The 23431-nt window shown below is 43.1% G+C and overlaps 1 protein-coding gene across 2 annotated transcripts in view; it reads left to right on the top strand.

Annotated features, from left to right (window-relative positions):
- The window catches only part of cltca (clathrin, heavy chain a (Hc)), a 33478-nt gene extending 10311 nt beyond the window's left edge, over positions 1-23167 (top strand). The window contains exons 2-31 of one of the 2 annotated variants that reach the window (XM_010749001.3): positions 626-833; positions 1207-1209; positions 4203-4471; positions 4572-4733; positions 4849-4962; positions 5207-5380; positions 7930-8127; positions 8236-8436; positions 8971-9123; positions 9304-9426; positions 10236-10373; positions 10478-10642; positions 10739-10919; positions 11472-11635; positions 12732-12857; positions 12955-13097; positions 13421-13655; positions 13779-13901; positions 13979-14124; positions 14234-14417; positions 14678-14870; positions 15262-15419; positions 15504-15776; positions 15868-16185; positions 16337-16468; positions 16582-16692; positions 16790-16960; positions 17077-17298; positions 20093-20168; positions 21134-23167. In XM_010749001.3, the coding sequence (XP_010747303.1) occupies positions 626-833; positions 1207-1209; positions 4203-4471; positions 4572-4733; positions 4849-4962; positions 5207-5380; positions 7930-8127; positions 8236-8436; positions 8971-9123; positions 9304-9426; positions 10236-10373; positions 10478-10642; positions 10739-10919; positions 11472-11635; positions 12732-12857; positions 12955-13097; positions 13421-13655; positions 13779-13901; positions 13979-14124; positions 14234-14417; positions 14678-14870; positions 15262-15419; positions 15504-15776; positions 15868-16185; positions 16337-16468; positions 16582-16692; positions 16790-16960; positions 17077-17298; positions 20093-20168; positions 21134-21267 (4998 nt within the window). In that variant the 3' untranslated portion in view covers positions 21268-23167. The remainder of the gene's footprint in view (positions 1-625; positions 834-1206; positions 1210-4202; positions 4472-4571; positions 4734-4848; positions 4963-5206; positions 5381-7929; positions 8128-8235; positions 8437-8970; positions 9124-9303; positions 9427-10235; positions 10374-10477; positions 10643-10738; positions 10920-11471; positions 11636-12731; positions 12858-12954; positions 13098-13420; positions 13656-13778; positions 13902-13978; positions 14125-14233; positions 14418-14677; positions 14871-15261; positions 15420-15503; positions 15777-15867; positions 16186-16336; positions 16469-16581; positions 16693-16789; positions 16961-17076; positions 17299-20092; positions 20169-21133) is intronic. The other variant, XM_010749003.3, reaches the window with a different exon arrangement.
- The last annotated feature ends 264 nt before the right edge of the window (positions 23168-23431 follow it).

The following is a 23431-nucleotide window of genomic DNA, read 5'->3' as shown; positions in this document are numbered from 1 at the left end:
GATCGATAAAATTGCTCAGTCTTAGTAGGTGCAAGAAGTCAGGCCTTGATTTTTTTTTTTTTTTTTTGCTATTAGTCAGCCTGCAGTGAGACTAAAGTGTTGTGTAATATGTTTGTAGTTTCCTCTTTGGCCCATGCTTTGGGAACTTGGCGTAGGATTAGTCCTCCACCCAGCCCAGCTCTCTAACCGTTGTGACCACTGCACAGCTACATGTTCCCAAAGAGCCGCTGCTCGGTGTCAGGCATGGTGACCTCATAGGCTGGCTGCAGTAGTGCTCAGCAGCTGAGCATAGAGCCTAAGCCTTCTTATTAGACACTGTTGTTGTTGTTTGGTTGGTCAGCAGCAGGCGTTTTACTTGTTTTTTACTGTTAAATGTTAAAGTAATGGAGGCGTTCGAGCCCCATTACTCACTGCTGTCTAACAGGAACGGTAAATAGCACATTAGTTTACAGTGAAATTAAAATAAACTAGTTACCTTTTCTCAAATGGCAGCCTGGAGATGGTGACAGGGAGGATGTGATGCTGTTTTCTTTGCATATTGTATTTAAATGTAACCTTTTGCAGGCTATTTCTGTTCAACCTAACATCCCCCTCTCCACCTTTCCGTTGTTTCCTTTTCTCCTAGCTCCAAAATTTAGGGATCAATCCGGCCAACATAGGCTTCAGCACCCTGACCATGGAGTCGGATAAGTTCATCTGTATCCGGGAGAAGGTGGGGGAGCAGACTCAGGTGGTGATCATTGACATGGCAGACCCCAATACACCTATCCGCAGGCCCATCTCAGCTGACAGCGCCATCATGAATCCAGCCAGCAAGGTCATTGCACTTAAAGGTAAGGCAGTTTCTTGGTATTGCAGAGGCCATATTTGTCTGAATCAGTGTAGAGAGAGAACTACATTATATTACTTCAGTGACATGTTTGTTTAATATAGCAACGTTTTCCATTTAATAATTATTTAAATTATTTTCATCTATTTATGTCCATACACATCCAGCTACTTTAGTTTTTTCCACTATGAAGTAGTTTTTATTGGCCAACATGTATGTTTTTTCCAAACATTTGTCCTGTAAATATTCAAAATAGCATATTTTTAATTCTTTTTGTCCAGCATCCATGATTGCTTTGACTTTTTTTGTTGTTTTTTGTTTTTGTCTTTTCTATGTTCTTTTTTATTTTTCTTTACTGCTTTCTTATGTGTTTGCAGATGGTGAGTTGAAATTTAACTACTACGTTGTGGAAGTGAAATCCTGTTTTCAAGACAGTATTAATGAAATTATCCCATTCATATTGCTCTCTTCAGTAAACAAATGAAGCATGTAGACTACATTGATTACAGCTGACATGACTTAATCCACCGCTGTGTACCATTGGGAGTGGCCTAGATCAGTTAATGGCCTAGCTTTTATTATTTTTCATATTTCTTACCCCCATTTCTGGATAATTTGTTGGACCTTCTTCCACATCTGGGCCACTGAAAATATTTCTTCGTAAACAGGATTTAGCTTTCACAGCCTTACAGCTTGCTGGCATATCATCATTTTTATTACATGTAAATGTGATTTTTAGAACCTTTTTTACATGTGGTAATACTATAGGTAAAAATGATTTCATTTTAATTCACATTTCTTCTCGATTTTCATTTGAAATCCATGTCTTCTTCCATCTGTGTGAAGTGGTAATTACCCAAACCTTTTGTTTCACTTGTTTTCCCAGTTGTGTTTAATAAATGCTCATGAGTTTAGCAACTTTTGACAAACAAAGACAGTGTAGACTTAATGCTCTGACTTATAACCTTTGTGGGAAGTCTAATGGCATCTGATAGCTGCGTTAATTTGATTTCACATGTTCTTCACGGGACACGAGCCCCAGACGAGGAGTGAGCTGAGACTTTGGGTTAAAACCTGTAAGGCTCGCTTGTCAGGGCGTGAAAAGTAAAGCTAAGGAGCACTTCCTGTTCAGTGGATCCAAGAGACCAACAGCCTTGTGTGTCCATCTGTCTGTGTTCAGCTTTTGGCACTATCAAACTATTCAAATAACATTTTATGAGCCAAACAGCTTGTGTCGATAAACTACTAAGGGCCAAAACTGCCCTGGACTGCAGGTTTTCTTGTAAAAAGAATATATTTGATCACTAAAAAAGATCCTTGGGGCATTGACATTATTTGTCATAATTGTGCAAACTACTAACCAGGCTTGAAGGTATTGATTTCGAATAATCATAGCACAAGAACATTGTCATTTTTGTTGGGATGTTTCTGGGGTGTTGATGGTAAAAGAGTTTTTCAGGTGTGACAGCTCACCTCTTTCTTTTTTTATATATATAGAGAGATATATGCATTTGTTAGAATTAGTTAAACAACCTGTTTCTGCTGACTGTCCGCTCTGCAGAGGACACGGTACAATGTGCAGTTTTAAATTGTACGCTGAACTTTTATAGAGTTGTAGCTCATTGCTGACAAACATGTGACATACCGACATGAGCAGGAGTGCTCATGATGCTGCCTGGTTAAATTTTTACACAGCAAACACATAAAGATTCATTTAAAGCAACTTAAAAGTAGATTCAAATGTTATGGGCACACTAATGCTGCAAAGAAGAACACACTGCACCCCAGAGTTGGTAGTAAATGGGGTCATCCTGTGATTAAGACAGCGCAGTAAATGTTTCCTGCAAAGAAACAAGAAAAATGCAGATGAGCATTATTTTTTATTAAAACCGAACCTGCAGTAACATTTCTATGTGGAAAGTAGCTCCACAGTGTATGGAGAAAGTTGTAGTACCTGCCATTTCCTCACTAATTCTACAGTGTAGGTTTCAGCGTAGACCCTTCCTGTCTCTTTCTACACCCCCGCTGTCTTCCCTGCCCTGTCTCTACCATAGTGATCCTTCTTCGCCGACCTTGTCATGTGACACAGTACCGATCCGTAATCTTTTCATGTAACCATGTCTGAAGGATTGACGCAATGCGCACACACACCTCCAGCAGTTGATCATGATTCAATTAAAAAATCCCTTTGCTTGCTCTTTGAAATTTGGCTGCTGCTGCAAGTGGTCCATTCACCACACTGCTTATTGTACTCTGATCCCATGGCGTAGTTATGGCAGAAATGATCTTGACAGTTGTGCTAACGCATTGGTCTTTGCTTTTTTTTTCTCACTTTGTTGATAAGTACTGAAATAATGAGCAAACAAGGAAGTCACACTGCTTCTTAATAAAAGCTCTAGCTCACTAAATTAACCTTAAACTAATGAACAAAATGCAGGTGAGTGCCCCTTTTTTTTTTTTTTTTAGTGTCTGATCCGTTATCAGGACATCACAAAACATTTAACTTCAATTGTAGACAATCAAACCATAATCATTGGACACCTTTTCTTGCGACCCCCCACCCCTGTAATCGTGCCTCTACGTATCTGTTTAACTGTCGTATTCCACTGTTATTTAACTCCGATGCAGATGTGTTTGCCTTCTTTGTGAGTTGTTTGTCTCTTGCTTCCACCCTCTGTCTGCTTTGTTTCTCTCAATGAAGGCTGTTCATTTGATGGGGTGGGCCACGTAGTCGGACATAACATTACATATACTGAGTACATTTATGAAACATTGTTCCAGCGCTGTAGTCAGTGATCTTAAATACTGAGTTTAACGGTATATATTCTTAATTATGGGTATGAATGTATTCAGTCATTCACACTTATAGAGTATGAGGAGCGACCGTAATCTATATTGTCTCCGAGTTGTGCTCACTGGATTGTTTAAGTTAACGTTTCCCTTACTCTTATTCATTTACTTCTAAATCTACATTCCTCTGGCATTTGGCAACGAGTTCTTATTGACATAATTTATAATACTCCTCTATAGAGTTTAGAATAGAAACTGTACTTACTTAAAGTGCACATAATTGACCTTGTGTAGCCTCTCAGGAGGCCAAAATTATATTATGGTTCCATATTTTTCTGCCAGTTGTCTCACTAGACTTCAGTTATGATACAATTTCCGACTACAGCATGTATGGCATCCCCTTTCTATCAGTCATGGTGTCGTTGCTTGATGCGCCATGACTATCAATATTTCAAATTTTAATCTCCCTTTTCTATTGAAATTTAGTTTCTTTTCCTATGAATCTATGTGTGGGCAAACTCTTGTCAGAATCTATAATGTCCTTCTGGGGCCTGGATCCTGCCCCCTTTTCTCCACCCTCTAGCTGCCAAAACCCTTCAGATCTTCAACATTGAGATGAAGAGCAAGATGAAGGCGCACACCATGACAGACGATGTTACCTTCTGGAAGTGGATCTCCCTGAACACAGTTGCACTCGTGACTGACAATGCCGTCTACCACTGGAGCATGGAGGGCGACTCACAGCCCGTGAAAGTCTTTGACCGCCATTCCAGCCTGGCAGGCTGCCAGATCATCAACTACCGCACTGACGCCAAGCAGAAATGGCTCCTGCTCATTGGCATCTCAGCCCAGGTAATTTTGCTTTTCACATCTTCCGAGTATAATACCAAGTATATCAGAGAATATTCAGTTTGTTTTCTACATTTATATGTATTGTTTTGCTTTTTTCCAGCAAAATCGGGTGGTGGGAGCCATGCAGCTCTACTCCGTTGACAGAAAGGTTTCTCAGCCTATTGAAGGCCACGCTGCCAGCTTCGCCCAGTTCAAGATGGAGGGGAATTCAGAGGAGTCAACTTTGTTCTGCTTTGCTGTCAGAGGCCAGGCCGGAGGAAAGGTGACTGATGCTGATAACATATTAGGGGAAAGCAGACTTTTATCTAACTGGCATTCTCGCCAGCGAAACCTCCCCGAGTCTGTTTCTTACTTGTGTCTTCTCTTTTTCGCCGCAGTTGCACATCATTGAAGTGGGAACCCCACCAACTGGCAACCAGCCATTTCCAAAGAAAGCAGTGGATGTGTTCTTCCCTCCAGAAGCCCAGAACGACTTCCCTGTGGCCATGCAGGTGTGGACCTGGCTCAGACTAGGCTGTCACTTTCTTAAAAAGTGAAGTTTTAAGAATTTAAACGAATGCTTAATTAATTTGAATTAATTAGGTCACAACCCGTATAAGGTCGACATGTGTAGAACCTAGAATACGCAAAATAATAATTACATTTGTACAATTTATTTTTAATTCTTCTTCACTATAATTAGATTTACAGACACAATATTGCATCTTTTGTTCTAATCTCATTGTTTTATTGCAGATAAGCTCCAAGCAAGATGTGGTTTTCCTCATTACCAAATACGGCTACATTCACCTGTATGACCTGGAGACGGGCACCTGCATCTACATGAACCGCATCAGCGGAGAGACCATCTTTGTTACCGCTCCACACGAGGCCACCTCAGGCATCATCGGCGTCAACAGGAAGGGACAGGTAAGAATGTCAACCAAGCGCTTGAGGAAATTAAATGCAGCCTGCGTTTAGCAGCTCAGCTTCGGTCGTCTGTGTGGAAGAGGTTAGGAAGAATATTTGGTTTCGCCAGCAAAACTCTACTCCAGCCACAACATAACCACTTCTTTATTATTTACCCCTCTTCATGTCATCAGCAATTACATGTCCAGCAAATCTGACACAGGCCAGTGAATGCAAACAAGCACAACATCAGCATCAGTTGTTGTGTGGGGGTAATAACAACAACTCCATGTTTGCATGTCGTCAATCAGGCAAGCTCAGACTTTGCTAGGAGGCATTATAAATAATCCAAGGTGTAGTGTTTCACACAGAGAGGGGGGCAGAGGGTTGTGTCTTACTGCTTTTGTAAAGCTGAACCAGAGAAGAGAACTGGATCCAGCCAGCTGATGAATAATGTTCCAGCCAGGCCACACACCACATGAATAATTGAGTGAAGAGAGGAAAGCTGATCCGTGGCAGTGACGGATCTTGCCGTATGCCGGAGTAGTGAAGTGTGTGTGTGTACGCACATCACATGCGCACAAACACGTACACAGAGGCAGTGATCTGAGAGATAATAGGCCACTGTCTTGACCCCTCAGTGGCTCCAGTTGAATGGGTTGCTTATCAACAATATTGGGTAACCTGATGCTGAGTAATAGATTATCACAATGCTTTTACCGTCCATTTCCTTTTAAATCCCCTGTTGTCAACAAGCAACATTCTAACAAGATGATCTGATGAATTCAGTCTCATATTTTTGTTCCCGGTTGTCTTCACAAGCAGTTTCCTCCACTCAGACTCGTAATAATCATTCGATCTGTGGAGCTGGTTATGCAAAAGCTACTGTGGTGGTGGTGAACGGTCACTAATCCTGCAAAAACAGTTGATAGGGCACTGATACCATCCCAGAGGGTTAACCACAGAGGTGTGCTATCTTGTCAAAGTGGTGGGGAAACAAATCAGTACCACCTGGATGGACATGAAAAAGCTTTTATTCAGTGAGTGTCTATAATCTAGTTGACTGTTTCTACCTCATCAGTAGCCTTCTTATGAGGAGCTGTGAATCTAGCAGTGCCTGTCTGTGAGTCTGAGCTGCAGCAGCACAATCTCTGATACCATGACTCATACCAGGAAGTGTGTATGTGCCAGTCCTGGTGTGACGTTGACATGCAGTGATGTGAGCTGTAGCGCAGACCTCCTGCACACACACACACACACATCAGGAGTGAGAGAAAGCAATAGAGCCAGAAGAGGGTGGGGGGGCCCTCAACCCCTTCAGCACATGATGTGAAGTGGGAAGCACAGCCTGGTGCCCTCAATCCTCTTAGTGCCAGTCCTCTCATCCAATCACAACCTCCACCTTATCTTCCACGTCAGTAGCAAAGCAGAGACCTGCAATGTCTGCCCTGCAGTTTTACTATTCTGTGTGTGCGTCTGGGCCAGTGTTTCACTCGATACGACGGCTCATGTGTCATCTGACGCTTGGTGCTCTCTGGTTGTTCCGCCTACTGTGTCTCTTTTTTCCATCAGGCTCCGGTCAGTGTATTTGAAAGACATGTTTCAATCAACTGCTAAAGTATACTGAAGTATTGGCACACGTGTGCTGAAGATTTCTTGAATCTGCCATGTGCCTTTCACATATTTCTGGCTTTAATTATTCCTGACTTTAATACTAGCCTCATCTCTCTCGGCTGCTGTTTCCTCCGCCCTGACTACACCTACATACAGAGTAGAGCACAGACTCTCCACTAAGGGACCTATTTTTACCCCTTCTTTTCTGTCCATTTCTTATTTCGACTACCTCCAATTAGTCCACCCAAGTAATAGTGAGTAAGTGACTCCGCTTTCATGGCAGGAAGAATGAGGTCTAGTCACCCGTGTTAAAAGCTGGGGCACTGACCTGCTGGGCTTGTTTGTAGAGGGGCCAACACTGGCTGTCTTTCTCCTTCGCCCCCCTCCCCCCTTCCTTCATTCTGCTCTTTTCATTCAACTCACTCCACTTTCTCTCTGTTGCCAGACTCCTCACAAAAGCCATGCGTTACACTGACCCACTAATAATACATTTGCATTCAGCAGCCACAACCTCAAGGCCAGACAGCGTTTAATGGAGTTTAGTGCTATTACCCACAGTTTTATTCAGCTGAGCTTGCACACTCTGCTAATTTCTGGCACAGGGCATAAATAAGGAATGTCTTGATTTATTCCAGTGTCATCTAGAACAATCTGAGATGAGTTAAAAATTTAAAGACGACCATCTATCCTATCCAGTTGAGATTGGCCTGGTCGATTTATCGCTCTCGCGTTAATTGCTAAACGTTCTGGGGGTGTGGGTTAGGGAGCAGTGTCTCTGACTTAATTTAACTTGATGTTTTATATATGATAGAAACAAATAAAAGGAAATGTTCACAAAAAATGAGGCTGCTATGGTGATAATAGAGTGAGCAGTGCTGTGCCTCACTGTGTTAACCCTCTGTCCTATCTCTAGTGTACTTTACTGCAACATTCTTTATTTTCCCCCTATAACACAGGTGCTGTCAGTCTGCGTGGAAGAGGAAAACATCATCCCCTACATCACTAACGTGCTCCAGAATCCAGATCTGGCTCTCCGCTTAGCTGTCCGCAACAACCTCGCCGGTGCTGAAGAGCTCTTTGCACGCAAGTTCAACAACCTGTTTGCTGCTGGCAACTACTCTGAGGCTGCCAAGGTCGCCGCCAATGCACCAAAGGTACTCATTCTGTTAGCACACAGTCATTTAACATCTCTGATATAGTCTGAACAAAAATGCATTTACTGCAAGGATCTTCTCACCTTCAGTCAACCTTTCCTCTTTCAGGGTATCCTGCGAACCCCAGACACCATCCGTCGCTTTCAGAGTGTTCCCACTCAGCCGGGCCAGACCTCTCCCTTGTTGCAGTACTTTGGTATCCTGTTGGACCAGGGCCAGCTTAACAAGTTCGAGTCCCTGGAGCTCTGCAGGCCTGTCCTCCAGCAGGGACGAAAGCAGCTTCTGGAGAAGTGGCTGAAGGAAGACAAGGTATTGCAGATCTCCATCTCAGCCTCCACTCACAGGAAGAGGCTCTTCCTGAGTGGCCTGTTTGTTTATGTCACTCGCTTATTATCTTGGAACATGTAAGAACATCTATTATATAAAGAATTTGAAGTATTCCCGTAGAAAACTATATTTACACATTACACTTGGTGGTTCTCAGCCACATCAGTGGTAAATAAGAGAACCTGGAAAGGACTTGCACTCATTTTGTATTCAGCGTATATTAATGTATTTTGCAGTGCGTGGTCAGATGATCCAAAAAAAAAAGAGGAAGCAGCATTTCACCTCCTCCCACACTCGATGTGATGACAGTGATTTAACAGTTATAGACACGTAATAAACACTGTAATGCCATCAAGTGTATAGTTAACTTTACAAACTCTTCAACAGGAAAATAAAATGGAAAAATCTAAAAAGATATAAAATAAAATGAAAGAGATGAAATAAGAACCTCGTATGCTTGTCTTTGTTTTATGGTCCTTGTTTTCAGTGCTGATGTTACTTGTCCTGTGTTTTCAGTTGGAGTGTTCAGAGGAGCTGGGTGACCTGGTGAAGGCAGTGGATCCCACCTTGGCTCTCAGTGTCTACCTGAGGGCCAATGTTCCCAACAAAGTCATCCAGTGCTTCGCAGAGACTGGTCAGTTCCCCAAGATTGTCCTGTACGCCAAGAAGGTAAGTCTGTCTGACTGAGATTTGAGCTCTTGAAGATTTAATCATTCTCAAGTGATGAAACGCAGGATTTAGTTTCAATTGTGTGTTTTGCAAACGAATGTCATGTTTCATGTTTAAATGTCTCCATGAAAACTTCAGTGCATTTCTTATTTTTTAATTAATTTATTTTTTTGCTCCCAGGTGGGCTACACTCCAGACTGGATCTTTCTGCTCAGGAATGTGATGCGGATCAACCCAGAACAAGGTCTGCAGTTTGCGCAGATGCTGGTCCAGGATGAAGAGCCTCTGGCTGACATCACACAGGTCAGGAATAAAATGGATTACTTCCAAATTAGAAAACAAAAGGAGTTTAACTGTCCGCTGTTATATTAAAGAGTGGAATGGGTCTCTGTGAAAGAGCTCTAAAAGAGATTAAAGAGTGGAATGGGTCTCTGTGAAAGAGCTCTAAAAGAGAAAACTTACTCTGACTTAAAGGTTAGTAGGAGTTTAAGAAGCAACCCTTGCTGTGCAGCACAGGGTGGATTGGGATGTGCAGAGTCTTTGAGGTTAGGGTGAGACTTAACTATACTTTTCTAAATTGAGATAAACACTATGACCTTGCATCCCAAGTCCTCAGTTAACGTGTCAACCCCAAACTTTCCTCGAAACTGGACAAAGCATTCGACCGAGTCACGCACATGGCAACATCTGTGAAGCTCAGCTATCCTGTAGTATAAAGGAAATGCACCTCTTCCTTCACTTCCTGACATTGCAGACATTCTGCACTGCAAATGTCAACTGCTGACACAGCTGTTTGTGTTGCCTAAAGTGCTGTATTGGCAGGGAACAAGAGTTTTAAGAATAAAACACTCTGCATCGGAGGATTTCTTCAATCTTTTGGAGGAGGAAATGTGTTGTATTCAGCCAACGTTCAATTTGCATCACAAGTGGCCATTAGGCAGCTTTAAATACATACTGTATGTGGTCTTCTTGCATCTCAAGTTTAATCCTGTCAGTGGAGTCTTATGTTTATGTTGGAGGGAGGCCGTGTGTACTCGCTCCAGCATACATAAGCATGATCTCTCTTCCTCTCCAGAGTTTAAATTCTCACCTGTTTGCCTCCTCCTTTACAGATCGTGGATGTATTCATGGAGTACAACCTGATCCAGCAGTGCACCTCATTCCTCCTGGATGCTCTGAAGAACAACAGACCCTCGGAAGGACCACTCCAGACTCGCCTGCTGGAGATGAACCTCATGCATGCTCCACAGGTGGACACATCTATGTGTATTTTACTAAAAGGAATCTAATGACTCGAGCTGGGATGCATTTTTATTTTATTTTTTTCTAACCTTTTCTTTGCTTCTTGGTGCAGGTTGCCGATGCTATCCTGGGCAACCAGATGTTCACCAACTACGACCGCGCCCACATCGCCCAGCTGTGCGAGAAGGCCGGACTCCTGCAAAGAGCGCTTGAACACTACACCGACTTGTATGACATCAAGCGTGCTGTGGTGCATACACACCTGCTCAACCCAGAGGTAGGCTCAGTTGCTTATTGTGGAATTTTCTACAAACTTAAAATGGTACATATTGTATGACCTATGATGTTAACTCATTCTCTCCTCCATCTCCAGTGGCTGGTGAACTTCTTTGGCTCTCTGTCGGTGGAGGACTCTCTGGAGTGCCTCAGGGCCATGCTGTCTGCCAACATTCGCCAGAACCTGCAGATCTGTGTCCAGGTGGCTTCCAAGTACCACGAGCAGCTCACCACACAGTCTCTCACTGAGCTCTTTGAGTCCTTCAAGAGCTTTGAAGGTGAGAACCCAAACTTTATAAAGACATACTGCTGCATTTGAGATTTGGATTTTACAGTCTAGACCCAGTACAGTCAGAGATACAAAGTATTGAAGTAGCCAATAGGTTCCTTAAAAGTTTAGGATATACTTTGTGCAATGGGGCAGTTCACCTAATTATCCCTGTTAGCAGGCTAGACATTAGAGTGGTATCTGACTTGTCCTTCAGTTTAATTTACACAGCCATTCCCTGCCGCCTGTGTACTTAGACAGATGCCCCTAACTATCAATTAGACAAGTAGGCCAGAACAGGGGCAGTACAATCAATAGTGCAGAATGGCCTGGAGGTGAATTAGTTCAGCTGCTCTACTATTACTGGAATAATGGAGTATAAAGGTTAAGTAAGCTAATTGGAGAAGAGAGAAACTGCAGCCATGAAGCTACATTTTAATGTCTGTTATATATTTTCATGATGTATTACTGGACCCATAATGCTACCGTTAGATCAGCAGAACTACAGAGGTGCACCTCTTTTCAAGCTTTAATAGAAGTGACTGTCTTTCTTTTCTCTCAGGTCTGTTCTACTTCCTGGGCTCTATTGTGAACTTCAGTCAGGACCCTGAAGTTCACTTCAAATACATCCAGGCTGCCTGCAAGACGGGCCAGATCAAAGAGGTGGAGAGGATCTGCAGGGAGAGCAACTGCTACGACCCAGAGCGCGTCAAGAACTTCCTCAAGGTAAAGCCGCAGGGACAGCTGAAGTGATCAAACGCTGACGTTTAACAGCTATTCTCTCCCTTTCACTGAGTTTTCTTTCATTCCTGTCTCTCTCTATGCCTTATGTATTGCATCTTTTTGTTTCAGATTACTCTGTTGCCTTTTCAGTGTCATGTCTGAGCAGTTTTTCAATATTTGTTTGTCTTGAATCCCCATTTCTAGTATGTTTTCATTCATATCACATATTCCCTAAAATGCTATTAAAAGTAAAGCGTCACAGATAAACAATTTGCCTCCTTTCTATAGATTAGAAAATAATAACTATCTAAAGCAGATCCTGTTGGGGCATCAATAAAGAATTCACATTCTCTTACTGGTTAAAATGTTCAACAATCCTGATGGCAGTCAATTATCTTTTCTGCTTTGCCTCTTTTGTCTTTGGGATGGCAGGACATGTATAAGGTAAATCTATCCTTCCCCACAGTACAGGACTTCTCCCCTCTTTTGCTTGTTTCCCTCCTCCCTTTATTACCTTTTAGGCACAGGATTAAAACTGGGATTTGTATGGTTGTGTATATGCTGATATACCACAATCCATACACCCACTGGGTTGCAACCAGTCATGTGTCGTCACATTATTAGGAGCCTCTAATCAGTGCAAAATGTTCTTGGATGATATTGACAAAGGTGCACAATCCCAGTTTGTTAATCCTTTTTGAGTGTGGATGGCAGCAGTGTGTCAGCACACCAGTGCAGAGGACTAGGTGAGCGCTGTCTAGTGTTGATCTGACAACTCACAGCTCTCTGCCTTTTTAAATAAGAAAGCTACTTTAGAACATCTGTGTTTTTTCAACACACTGATTCTTGCAATGTGACTTCCATTTGCTGTAGTGACACACCTTTCTCCCCGCCCCCATCATACTGTATTAGATGTGCAATTTATAAATCGAGAAGAGTTGCCCCTGGAGCTAGAAAATGATATCTTAAATTTCATTTTCAGTGACACAGTACACCAGTAAGTGCAGTGGTAAAAGATCAGCCCTGTTGCATCAGGGCAGGTTGATGGTGTTCTCTTATTCACTGTGGCTTCTTTCCCTCCACTATGTGTGACGAACAGGAAGCCAAACTCACCGACCAGCTACCACTCATCATCGTCTGCGACCGCTTTGACTTTGTCCATGACCTGGTGCTCTACCTGTACCGCAACAACCTGCAGAAATACATCGAGATCTACGTGCAGAAGGTAAGGCCCAGTGTTCAAATGCACCTTGGTGATTATACATCCGTGTATTACAGATGTAAACTAATCAGATGTGTTGTAAAAAAAAATTGTGTCTTAGGTGAATCCTAGCCGTCTGCCTGTTGTGGTCGGTGGCCTCTTGGACGTGGACTGCTCAGAGGATGTCATCAAAAGCCTGATCCTGGTTGTCAGGGGACAGTTCTCTACTGATGAACTGGTCGCTGAGGTTGAAAAGAGGAACAGGTGCTGCACGATTCCACCTATATGTTTCTAAATATTAGAACTAAAAAATGTTTTTTCCACCCAAATAATGGTGATGTTTTGAGTACAATTACAAGAAGTTCATTATCAGGAGAGAAAATGTTCCAGTCAGCAGCTTTATCTGGAACACCAGATGGTTGATATTTTCCTCCTTCAGAGTATCTGACATTTATACGACTTTTCTATGACCGACAATTTGACTTAGAAACACAGGGTTATTAATTCTTTTATAATAAGAGTGTTGCTGCAGGTTTTTAAAAGTAGGAGAAGCAGTCAGAGTTCTGACATCCTTTTTTCTGTGACAGACTGAAGCTGCTGCTGCCCTGGCTGGAGTCTCGTATCCACGAAGGCTGTGAGGAGCCCGCTACCCATAACGCTCTGGCCAAGATCTACATTGACAGCAACAACAACCCTGAACGCTTCCTGAGGGAAAACCCGTACTATGACAGCCGTGTGGTTGGAAAGTACTGTGAGAAGAGAGACCCCCACCTGGCCTGCGTGTCCTACGAGAGAGGACAGTGCGATCAGGAGCTGATCAATGTGAGGATGAGTTTTTGTACTTGTCTGCCTCTCGCCTCTGTACCCAAATGTCTGTTGCAGTTCACCTTCCTGTTTTGATGCAGTACATTAAACTGCCTTGTCATTTTTGTTCTTTCATATCAGGTCTGCAATGAGAACTCCCTGTTCAAGAGCCTGTCCCGTTACCTGGTCCGCCGCAAAGACCCTGACCTGTGGGCCAGTGTGCTGCTGGAGGCCAACCCCTTCAGACGACCACTCATTGACCAGGTAAATTACACACAAGATTTATCTCCTCTAATAAAACTGCCCTGTGCTTCTCTAAGCCTCTATTGCGTTGCCCTCAGGTGGTGCAGACAGCCCTGTCAGAAACCCAGGACCCAGAAGAGGTATCAGTCACTGTCAAAGCCTTCATGACTGCGGACTTGCCCAACGAGCTCATTGAGCTGCTAGAGAAGATTGTGTTGGACAACTCTGTCTTCAGTGAACACAGGTATTCAGCTGTGACATAAGATCGTTGGCTGGTGTTCATATGAAACATTTCAAAAATCATATTCAAGATTAAAGTTTGCTGAGGGATGCAAACCTTTGCTTTCCCACAGAAATCTGCAGAACCTGCTGATCCTGACAGCGATCAAAGCAGACCGTACCCGTGTGATGGAGTACATCAGCAGGCTAGACAACTATGACGCTCCCGATATCGCTAACATTGCCATCAGCAACGAGCTCTTCGAGGAAGCCTTTGCCATCTTCAAGAAGTTTGACGTCAACACCTCTGCTGTGCAGGTCAGTCATGGATCCCACAGGTCCTTGAAATCCTTTAAAGTTTGTGAACTTTAGGAGGGAAAACATTAATTAACCTTAATGTCTGTCCCAAACTATGCTGTGTTAGGGTCCTTTATTTTTGGAAATTGGGCATAAAAAGTCCTTAAAAAGTCTTTGAATTAGATTTTTTTTGAAGGTGTGGGAACCCTGTCTTTAACAGCTAGATGAACACCTCAGTGACTGAAAGTGTTGATCGTCCATGTTTTGATATTTTAACCTAGGTGCTGATCGAGCACATTGGCAACCTGGACCGGGCATATGAGTTTGCAGAACGCTGCAACGAGCCGGCTGTGTGGAGCCAGCTGGCCAAGGCTCAGCTGCAGAAGGACTTGGTGAAAGAGGCTATCGACTCCTACATCAAAGCCGATGATCCCTCAGCATACATGGAGGTGGTACAGGCTGCTGATAAGAGCGGTAAGAAGACGTGTTGAGGAGAAGTATCTTGTTTCTACCAGTATGTCACAGCAGAGATGTTAGAAAAACTCTATGAAGTATAGAGGGAAATGATGTTAGCTGATGAATATCTAGGAACAGATGCAGGGATTCAGAGAAAGCTGTTAGTTGTTCGCCAGTGCCAATTCGATTGAAAGCAATCAATACCGTGCACATCAGCTGTATTGTGGAGTTTGATGTTGAATTTCCTCCAAGGGTATTTGCTGATAGATGCAGCTAGTGCAGCAATTCTTTATCAAAGGTGCATATCAGCATGAAATACAGTTGAAGCAGTGTTCCATTTCATCTAGAAATGAAAAGAAATAATGTTGAAATGCTTCAATAGCTTAATATTACTGTCATTGTGTTTCAGGTAACTGGGAGGACTTGGTCAAATTCCTTCAGATGGCTCGTAAGAAGGCCCGCGAGTCCTACGTGGAGACAGAGCTCATCTTTGCCTTGGCCAAAACCAATCGCCTGGCTGAGCTGGAAGAGTTCATCAACGGACCCAACAATGCTCACATCCAACAGGTAAGCCTCGCTCTCATTCTAATGTCGTCGAATAAGCTGTCAGGTCAGAAATGAAGCACCGTCTTCATTGTGTCTGTTTTGTAGGTTGGTGACCGCTGCTACGATGAGAAAATGTACGATGCCGCGAAGCTGCTATACAACAACGTCTCCAACTTCGGTCGTCTGGCTTCGACTCTGGTGCACCTCGGGGAGTACCAGGCTGCTGTGGATGGTGCCCGCAAGGCCAACAGCACCCGCACCTGGAAAGAGGTGTGCTTCGCCTGCGTGGATGGAAAAGAGTTCAGACTGGCCCAGATGTGCGGTCTCCACATCGTGGTGCACGCTGACGAGCTGGAGGAGCTGATCAACTATTACCAGGTAAGATGGAAATAAAGGCATTTCATGTGTGTGTCTGTGCAGAGTTTGCATTGAGTTTACTTTAACATATCCTCTGTCCTCCTCCTCTCAGGACCGCGGTTACTTTGAGGAGCTGATCACCATGCTGGAGGCTGCCCTGGGCCTGGAGCGTGCTCACATGGGGATGTTCACAGAGCTGGCCATCCTTTACTCCAAGTTCAAGCCCCAGAAGATGAGGGAGCATCTGGAGCTCTTCTGGTCCAGAGTTAACATCCCGAAGGTGCTGAGAGCAGCAGAGCAGGCTCACCTGTGGGCTGAGCTGGTCTTCCTGTATGACAAGTACGAGGAGTTCGACAACGCCATCATCACCATGATGAACCACCCGACAGATGCCTGGAAGGAAGGACAGTTCAAAGACATCATCACCAAGGTTCAGTTTGATTTCCTGGCTCAACTAGGATTGTTTTAAGTACCATTGTATTATTTATTTATATTCTGTTGCACTATAAAATCCTGGTCCTTATTTATGTTTCCTAAATACTTGTTCCTAAGACTGTCTTTCCCTCTGCACCTTGTTGTAGGTGGCCAACGTGGAGCTGTACTACAAAGCCACCCAGTTCTATCTGGAGTTCAAGCCCTTGTTACTGAATGATTTGCTCATAGTGCTTTCTCCAAGACTGGATCACTCCCGTGCTGTCAACTTCTTCAGCAAGGTAAACGTTAATGTCTCCTCATGGTCGAGAAGGAGCGCGTTTCCTCATGAATCTCTGTAAAGTTCTGTTCAGACGAAGTTTGGATAGAAACTGACTTAACGTGTTTTTCACAGGTGAAACAGCTGCCTCTGGTCAAACCCTACCTGCGGTCAGTACAGAACCATAACAACAAATCAGTCAATGAAGCACTTAACAACCTCTTCATCACAGAGGAAGATTATCAGGTGAGAGTCGTGAGAGACAGAGCTGCTGTTTTTATTTATTAAATGTGATTATTCTGCTTTAACATTTCCCCCCTTTTAAAATCACACTCGTGTTTAGGCACTGAGGACATCAATAGACGCCTACGACAACTTTGACAACATCTCGCTGGCCCAGCGCTTGGAGAAGCACGAGCTGATTGAGTTCAGGAGAATCGCTGCCTACCTCTTCAAGGGCAACAACCGCTGGAAACAGAGCGTGGAGCTCTGCAAGAAGGACAAGCTCTATAAGGTGCCTCTTCTCCTCCCAAACATTGACCTTTTACCGTCTTTGTGAATGTTTCTGATGCACTGCTGAGTTTGGCTCGGACCATCCCTTAACCTGTCCGTGCTGTGTCTCCCCTGCAGGACGCCATGCAGTATGCCTCAGAGTCCAAGGACACGGAGCTGGCAGAGGAGCTGCTGTCCTGGTTCCTACAGGAGGACAAGAAAGAGTGTTTCGCCGCCTGCCTGTTCACCTGCTACGACCTGCTGCGGCCTGACGTGGTGCTGGAGACCGCCTGGAGGCACAACATCATGGACTTTTCTATGCCATACTTCATTCAGGTCATGAGGGAGTACCTCAGCAAGGTGGGTCAACTCTTTTCAGGCTGGAGTGAAGTGAAGCGAGGAATAAATACATAGGTTTTTAAATAAATGAAAGCTGTGCTCTCCTGTCATAGAGGGTGACTACGAGGTCTACAACATCTAAACCAGGTCTTAACGGTGCAGTCAGGAATAAGGAGCTAATAAAACCCTCATTGTTTTATAGACAGAATGAGAATGTCATGGTTGGCATGTTGACAATTTGGACTCCTTACAGTATTCACAATATAAAGATACCATTGTTTTTATTGAACTTGGTCAGTAGTCTATCAGATGAAAGACAAACGCAGAATACTTCCTGATGGTCGACTGTTTTCTTTACAGGGAAGTATTTGTAATGTTCTTCTATGCTGCGCCTTTTTCTCTTCCAGGTTGATGCCGTTAAGGAACAGGTGAAAGCTTAAATCTCAAACTATTTTAGCTCAGACGTCTGCGGCCTTGAGTGTGCATGGTTTTTGCTACACTCTCACTTCAACACAGTCACTGAAAGATCTTTCAAGCTGACATTAGAGTTGTTGGGGAACTTTCTAGATGTGTAGTCTCTAATAAAACTTTAGAGTTTGTGGAGATTACGCCGTAGCCAACTGCTACAAGAGCACAGGATTGAAGATTTTGTATTTGTCATGTTGACATTAGACGGATCAGAAAAAAACAAACAGGTGTGATTGTATAAAATAATTGGACTACTGTACCTCCTTAAGGGAAGCACCAAGTAAATCAAGTCAATAGTCATAGTATAGTCATGGTCAATAAGTCAGGGATAAGACTACAAGAGAAAATCACATGCAACAGCTTCTGAATTGGAAATGATTTTAACCCTATACATATTTATAGAAACACATCTCCTATCTCATGTTTAAAGAACTGTGACCCAGCAGCAGGCTGCAACAGAGATTAAATTAGAAGTCCAAAATAAAAGACTACCCAGGGGAGTTTGTGGAGAAATGCACTGTAGGCAGTAGCTTTAGTCAAATATTTGGTTTCTGAATACATGAAAATAATCATCGTTTTGTTTGGCACTGCTCAAACAGCGGAGAAGCTTCAACAAGTATAATCAATTCTCTGCGACTTCCCTTAAAAGTGCATTTCCCTCACAGATGATGACACTGCACAAGATGAAGCTGTTTGTGTTTTCAAAGGGTTTGTGTTGTTTTAGCTGCTCGGTAGAATAAAGCATGTATGGAAATGTCTCTTGCTGATATTTAAGCAGCAGGTTGTTGGTTGTCTGGCTTCCTTGAAAATCTTGAACTGTAGTGCAGCACCTGGCCTGAGACTCCCCCCTCCTCCTCCTCCTCCTCCCTCCTTCTCCCAACAAACTGCATCACAGTGCTGCAGCCTGTTCTTCACAGCCGGCGGTGTAACATATAGTCTACGTTTAGACTACAAGCAGATTCAGATCTGTTTTTTTTTTTCTCTATAACGGTATGAACTGCACAAATGAAACCTTTAACGATGCGACCTCATCTTTGAATTCATGCGACTTTCACATCACTCCCTCACCTGAGCTCCGTGTCTTGCTGCGGGTCTTTTGGAGAGGGCCCAACAAATGTAGTTAAAAGTCATTTATGTCATGATCCCACCACTCCGAGATACAACTCCGCATCTACACATGCATTGTAAACGTTGGCCTCCATGTAGGGCTGCCACAAACGATTATTTTGATAGTCGACTAATCACCGATTTTTTTTCGATTAGTCGGCTAATTGGATCATACGTAAATTGACTGTCCCGGCGAGGGGCGAGTGGGCGGGCGCTGTAAAGCTCGTGGATGGAGCCGTGAGCCACCTTCGCCCCCGAGTCTTTCCATGCCGACCCAGAGCTGCCACGGAGGAAATGCGCCCGGTGGAGGCCAGCCAGTGCCGGGGAGAGGTCGGACAAGGGGATCCTCTCGCACCGTGCGGCCGTCCCTGACCTGCCGAGTTGACTGCACGGAAGTTGCGGAAAAATCGTGGTGATTGGTTAAAATTGCAACACTGCCCTGATTTCACGGGGATTCACTGAAGTTGCGTTGAAGTTGCAAATCGCAATTACTAAATTAGTTGCCGACGATTTTGTTCGTCGACATAATCGTGACTAATCGACTAATCGTGGCAGCCCTACCTCCATGTTTACTCCGTACAAGTGACGTCATATGACGTATTATTAATATTCTTTTGAGCATGTGGATGCAATTGGCCACATCAAAAAAAAAATCTGATCTGAGCACTGAGGCTTGCAGTTTGAACGTAGCCACAGAGCATGAGACTGTTTGTTCACATTGAAGCTTCAGCTCGTTGAAAATCTATGCAGAGGTTTTAAATTACACAGCTTCTGTTTGTTTTTTTTCCGAAGCAGCATGGAGAAACTGAATGATGAATGCATATATTCAAGATTTGGAAGTGCACTGCTGAGCAAGCCCGTACTTTTATCTGTAGAAATAACCTGCATCCAGGTGCTGCTTCTTTTCCCCCTGAGGACCTGATATGCTTTTTGCTGCATCTGACTTGCTGCCTGATGAAATTATTTTATTTATACATACATTTATTTTTATTTTCCTCTGAAGAATTGGCTTAGTTTTTCTATAAAAGCAAGGACAGTACTCACGAATGCATTATGTTCTGTATAAACAGTAGAAATCTCTGTAAATAGTTCTGGATCAGTGACCTGAAACTGACTTCTGCTCCTGATAGTTGGGTTTCGCAGTCCCACATTAATTTCTAAATGTGTAACTGTGTTTTTATTTTTAACTTGTTTCGTATGTTTACTCATGAAGCTTTTTTTGTTTGTTTTTGCCTTGCAGGTAGATAAACTAGAAACCTCAGAGTCCCTAAGGAAAGAGGAGGAGCAGGCAACAGAGACACAACCCATCGTCTATGGTAACAGTCTTCTAATGACATCATTGTCCATTTCAGTGTGATCAGAAGCAAAGGCGCCAGTCTTCCTTCCACATAGAGCACTGTGTAGTCCCTGTGGTCATTCATAGAGCTTTAAATATCAGAATGTATTTAAAGGCCCTGGAAACTTCAAATATTAAACATGCCATAACTGATTTTAACATCAACAACAACTTTTAAGTTATTATGGCAAACAGTTGTTCATTTCCAATATCCAATCTTTTTGTTCTGTTTTGGGCTTCTCTACCAACTCATGAGGGAATTATCTGAATCTTTATCTGTTAAATTCTCTGTGTTCACCAGCTAGTCACTATCCATGTCGGTCTACTGTCGGTCTGCCTGTTAAAGACAAGGACACTGAAGTCGCAGTAACTCGCTATAAAGCTCCATGAATCTATGAGCGACTTCTTTTAACATTTGGACATGCCATGATGCATTGTTTTTTTTAGCTTTAACATTACATATTCAGGTCCAAACAGCAACATTTTTAGTCATAATTTAACGCTGCGAACTTCTTTAGGGCCTTTGTGTAGGCATTGTTTGATCACATTTGATTGAGAGTGACCAAACAACCCACCAGCTGTCAGCAGATTCTGATTCACATGTCTAATCCTGACTGCTCCAGACTCAAGGCAGATGAAATCAGTGAGTTCACAGAAAGAAGTGGATTAAAAAGACTAGTTTTAAAAAATCAAACATGGAAAGTTTGACAAATGTAATAATTTTAGGGAGGTTAACAAATTGGACAAGAGCGTTCTTATTCATCATTACAATAGATGGTACCAGCTGCCTTCAGTCCCACAGCTGAAGCTTCACGGTTCACCACATAAAAACCACAGAGGAAGCTCTGTGACCAAATCATTAAGTTGTACATCAGATCTCCTATTAAAATAAAACACACCACTTGCATGTTTTTAACGTTTCCTGTGTGTGTCTCTCTGTTGCAGGCACACCCCAGCTGATGCTGACAGCAGGCCCCAGCGTACCTGTGCCCCCTCAGCAAGCCTACGGCTACGGCTACCAGGCACCTGCAGGATACACTCAGCCAGCAGCTCAGCCAGGCTTTGGCTACGGCATGTAAAGACCCCCCCACCACGCCCTTCTCCTCCACATGCAGGCTGGAGCTACCATCCATCCATCTCCCACAGTCCTTCACCAGACCATTATTGTCTCTCTCTGCCCTCTACAGGGAGCAGCGGATAACACAGACAAACCCTTTCTTTCTTTCTTTTTCTTTCTTCTTTTTTTTTTTTTTACTTTCCCCCTTTTTAAACTGTCATGAAGGACTCAGTTTTATTTTTGTTGTCAAAGAAAAAAAAAAGATTGCATCACAAAGATTAATTTTCTCACATTCCGTATTGACTAGATTAATTTTTTCTTTTGTCTATTTTATTTGAATGGGAAATGGTTTATGTACAATGGGGGGTTTGTGGGAAGAGCTAGTCCTCTTCTCGGTTTAAAAAAAACAAACAAACAAAAAAAAAAAAGGTCTGTTGTGAAGCATCTGATTTGCACTCTGTAGTGAGAAGAATTAATGTAGAACCTTTTTCCTTTTGATGTGTGTGAGCAGCTTCTTCTGTCCGACTGTAAAATGCATTTAATTATTGTATATTCAGACACACACACACGAAAAAAAATCGCTATGTTCTTCTATATTTGAACATGAGACCGCCGCTTCCATGACATCAATCCTGAAACACTACGTCGTACCAGTCGTGTCCCCACACACTCACACACAAACACTCTTCAGGGCTGTTTCTTGAAGAAAACCCAAGAGAGTATTTTACATACGATTTAAAGGAAAGTTTTATTCTTTCCGGCGAAGCCTATGCAGCACTCTCCAGATAAATTTGCATTCAGATGATATTTTCATGTGCTTTAAATACTGCTCTTAACGTGGGACCATTCCACCTCAGGAGGGACTGCAGACCTGTTTGTGTTTGACTAACATGCCCCCCTCTTCTCTTTATTGCTGCAGTTTGTTTCTGCTGGATATTGTTTTAGGTCACTGTCATTGAGTGTGCAGGAGAGATCTTTTCCCCCCCCAAACTATTTCCTCCTCACGTCCTGTTGAGGGTTGCCTTTTTAAACCTTTTCAGTTGACCCCACTCATCCAATTCAGAAACAATATCACAGGACTCGTGGTAATTTGAAGTTTTTATCAAGGCTTGCGTGTATACAGGAAATCAATCATTAACTCCTTTGAACTTATATTCTTATCTAAATTTACCTTTAGATTTAAAATTGTGCACTTAAGATACTTGATTGTGCATAATAAGGATCATAATGAATGAAACAGCGGTTTTGTTTTCCACTTAAAAAAAAGAAAAAAAAAGAATAAAGGCTTCTTGTTTGTCAAGAACGGTCTGATTGTGTCTTGCATACGTGGTCAAGTGCGGGAGAGGAACACAGTCCGGGTAACGGGTCTGTCCTGTTGGTGCACATTCAGAAAAAGAGGAAGCGATATCATTTTTTTGAGCAGAATGTAACGTGTGTGAAAGAGAGATTGTAGTTCAGTGTAATAATGTGTAAGAACAATGTGAGGACACACTGTATCTGTTTGCTGACCTTGCAAACTTGCAGGGCAAAGGTGAAAACCTGCCGGAGCAAATGAGGAGGTTACACCGAAATGCAGTTTTGAATTCAGCGAGTGCCGTCAGCACCAGTCTTTGACATAGTACTGTAAAGCCAATTTAGCACAATCCAGTTCAGTGTGTCTGCAGTAAACCACTTTGTGAAGATTGTCATGTGTGTCCGAGTGCTCTGGATTCAGCTGGAGGCCCGTATTTGATGCGACAACCTGGTGTCTGATTACGTTCTACTATAAAGTGTTCCTGTTGTTGTGTCTACCTTGTGTAATGTCTATTTGATATACTCAGATCAGTCCATGACTTACCTAACAGATTAAAAACAGCATATAGTACGAGCACCCTGTGATGGTTTAAATCAGAGGGTGCCAGGAGTCAAAGCAGACTAGTAAAGAGTTACCATCAGTTCAGGGTCACAGGGGACTGGAGCCTATTTCAGCTGACTGTGGGCGAACACCCTGGACGAGTCGCCGTTTCATCACAAGGCACAGAGAGACGCCACACTCACATGTACGATTTAGAGTCAGCAATTAACCTATTAAGTAAACTCCACACAGACGGTTTGAACCAGGAAGATAGGAAGAATATACGATGATAGTTTTATGTTGAGGCATTCATTTCTACTTAGTGCAGCATTGAAGAGAATACTGTAAAATA

The sequence above is a fragment of the Larimichthys crocea genome, chromosome XXII (genome assembly GCF_000972845.2).
Source record: "Larimichthys crocea isolate SSNF chromosome XXII, L_crocea_2.0, whole genome shotgun sequence".
Lineage (NCBI taxonomy): Eukaryota > Metazoa > Chordata > Actinopteri > Sciaenidae > Larimichthys > Larimichthys crocea.
Note: the sequence above shows the minus strand (reverse complement) of the source record. Positions and strands in the feature narration are given on the sequence as shown.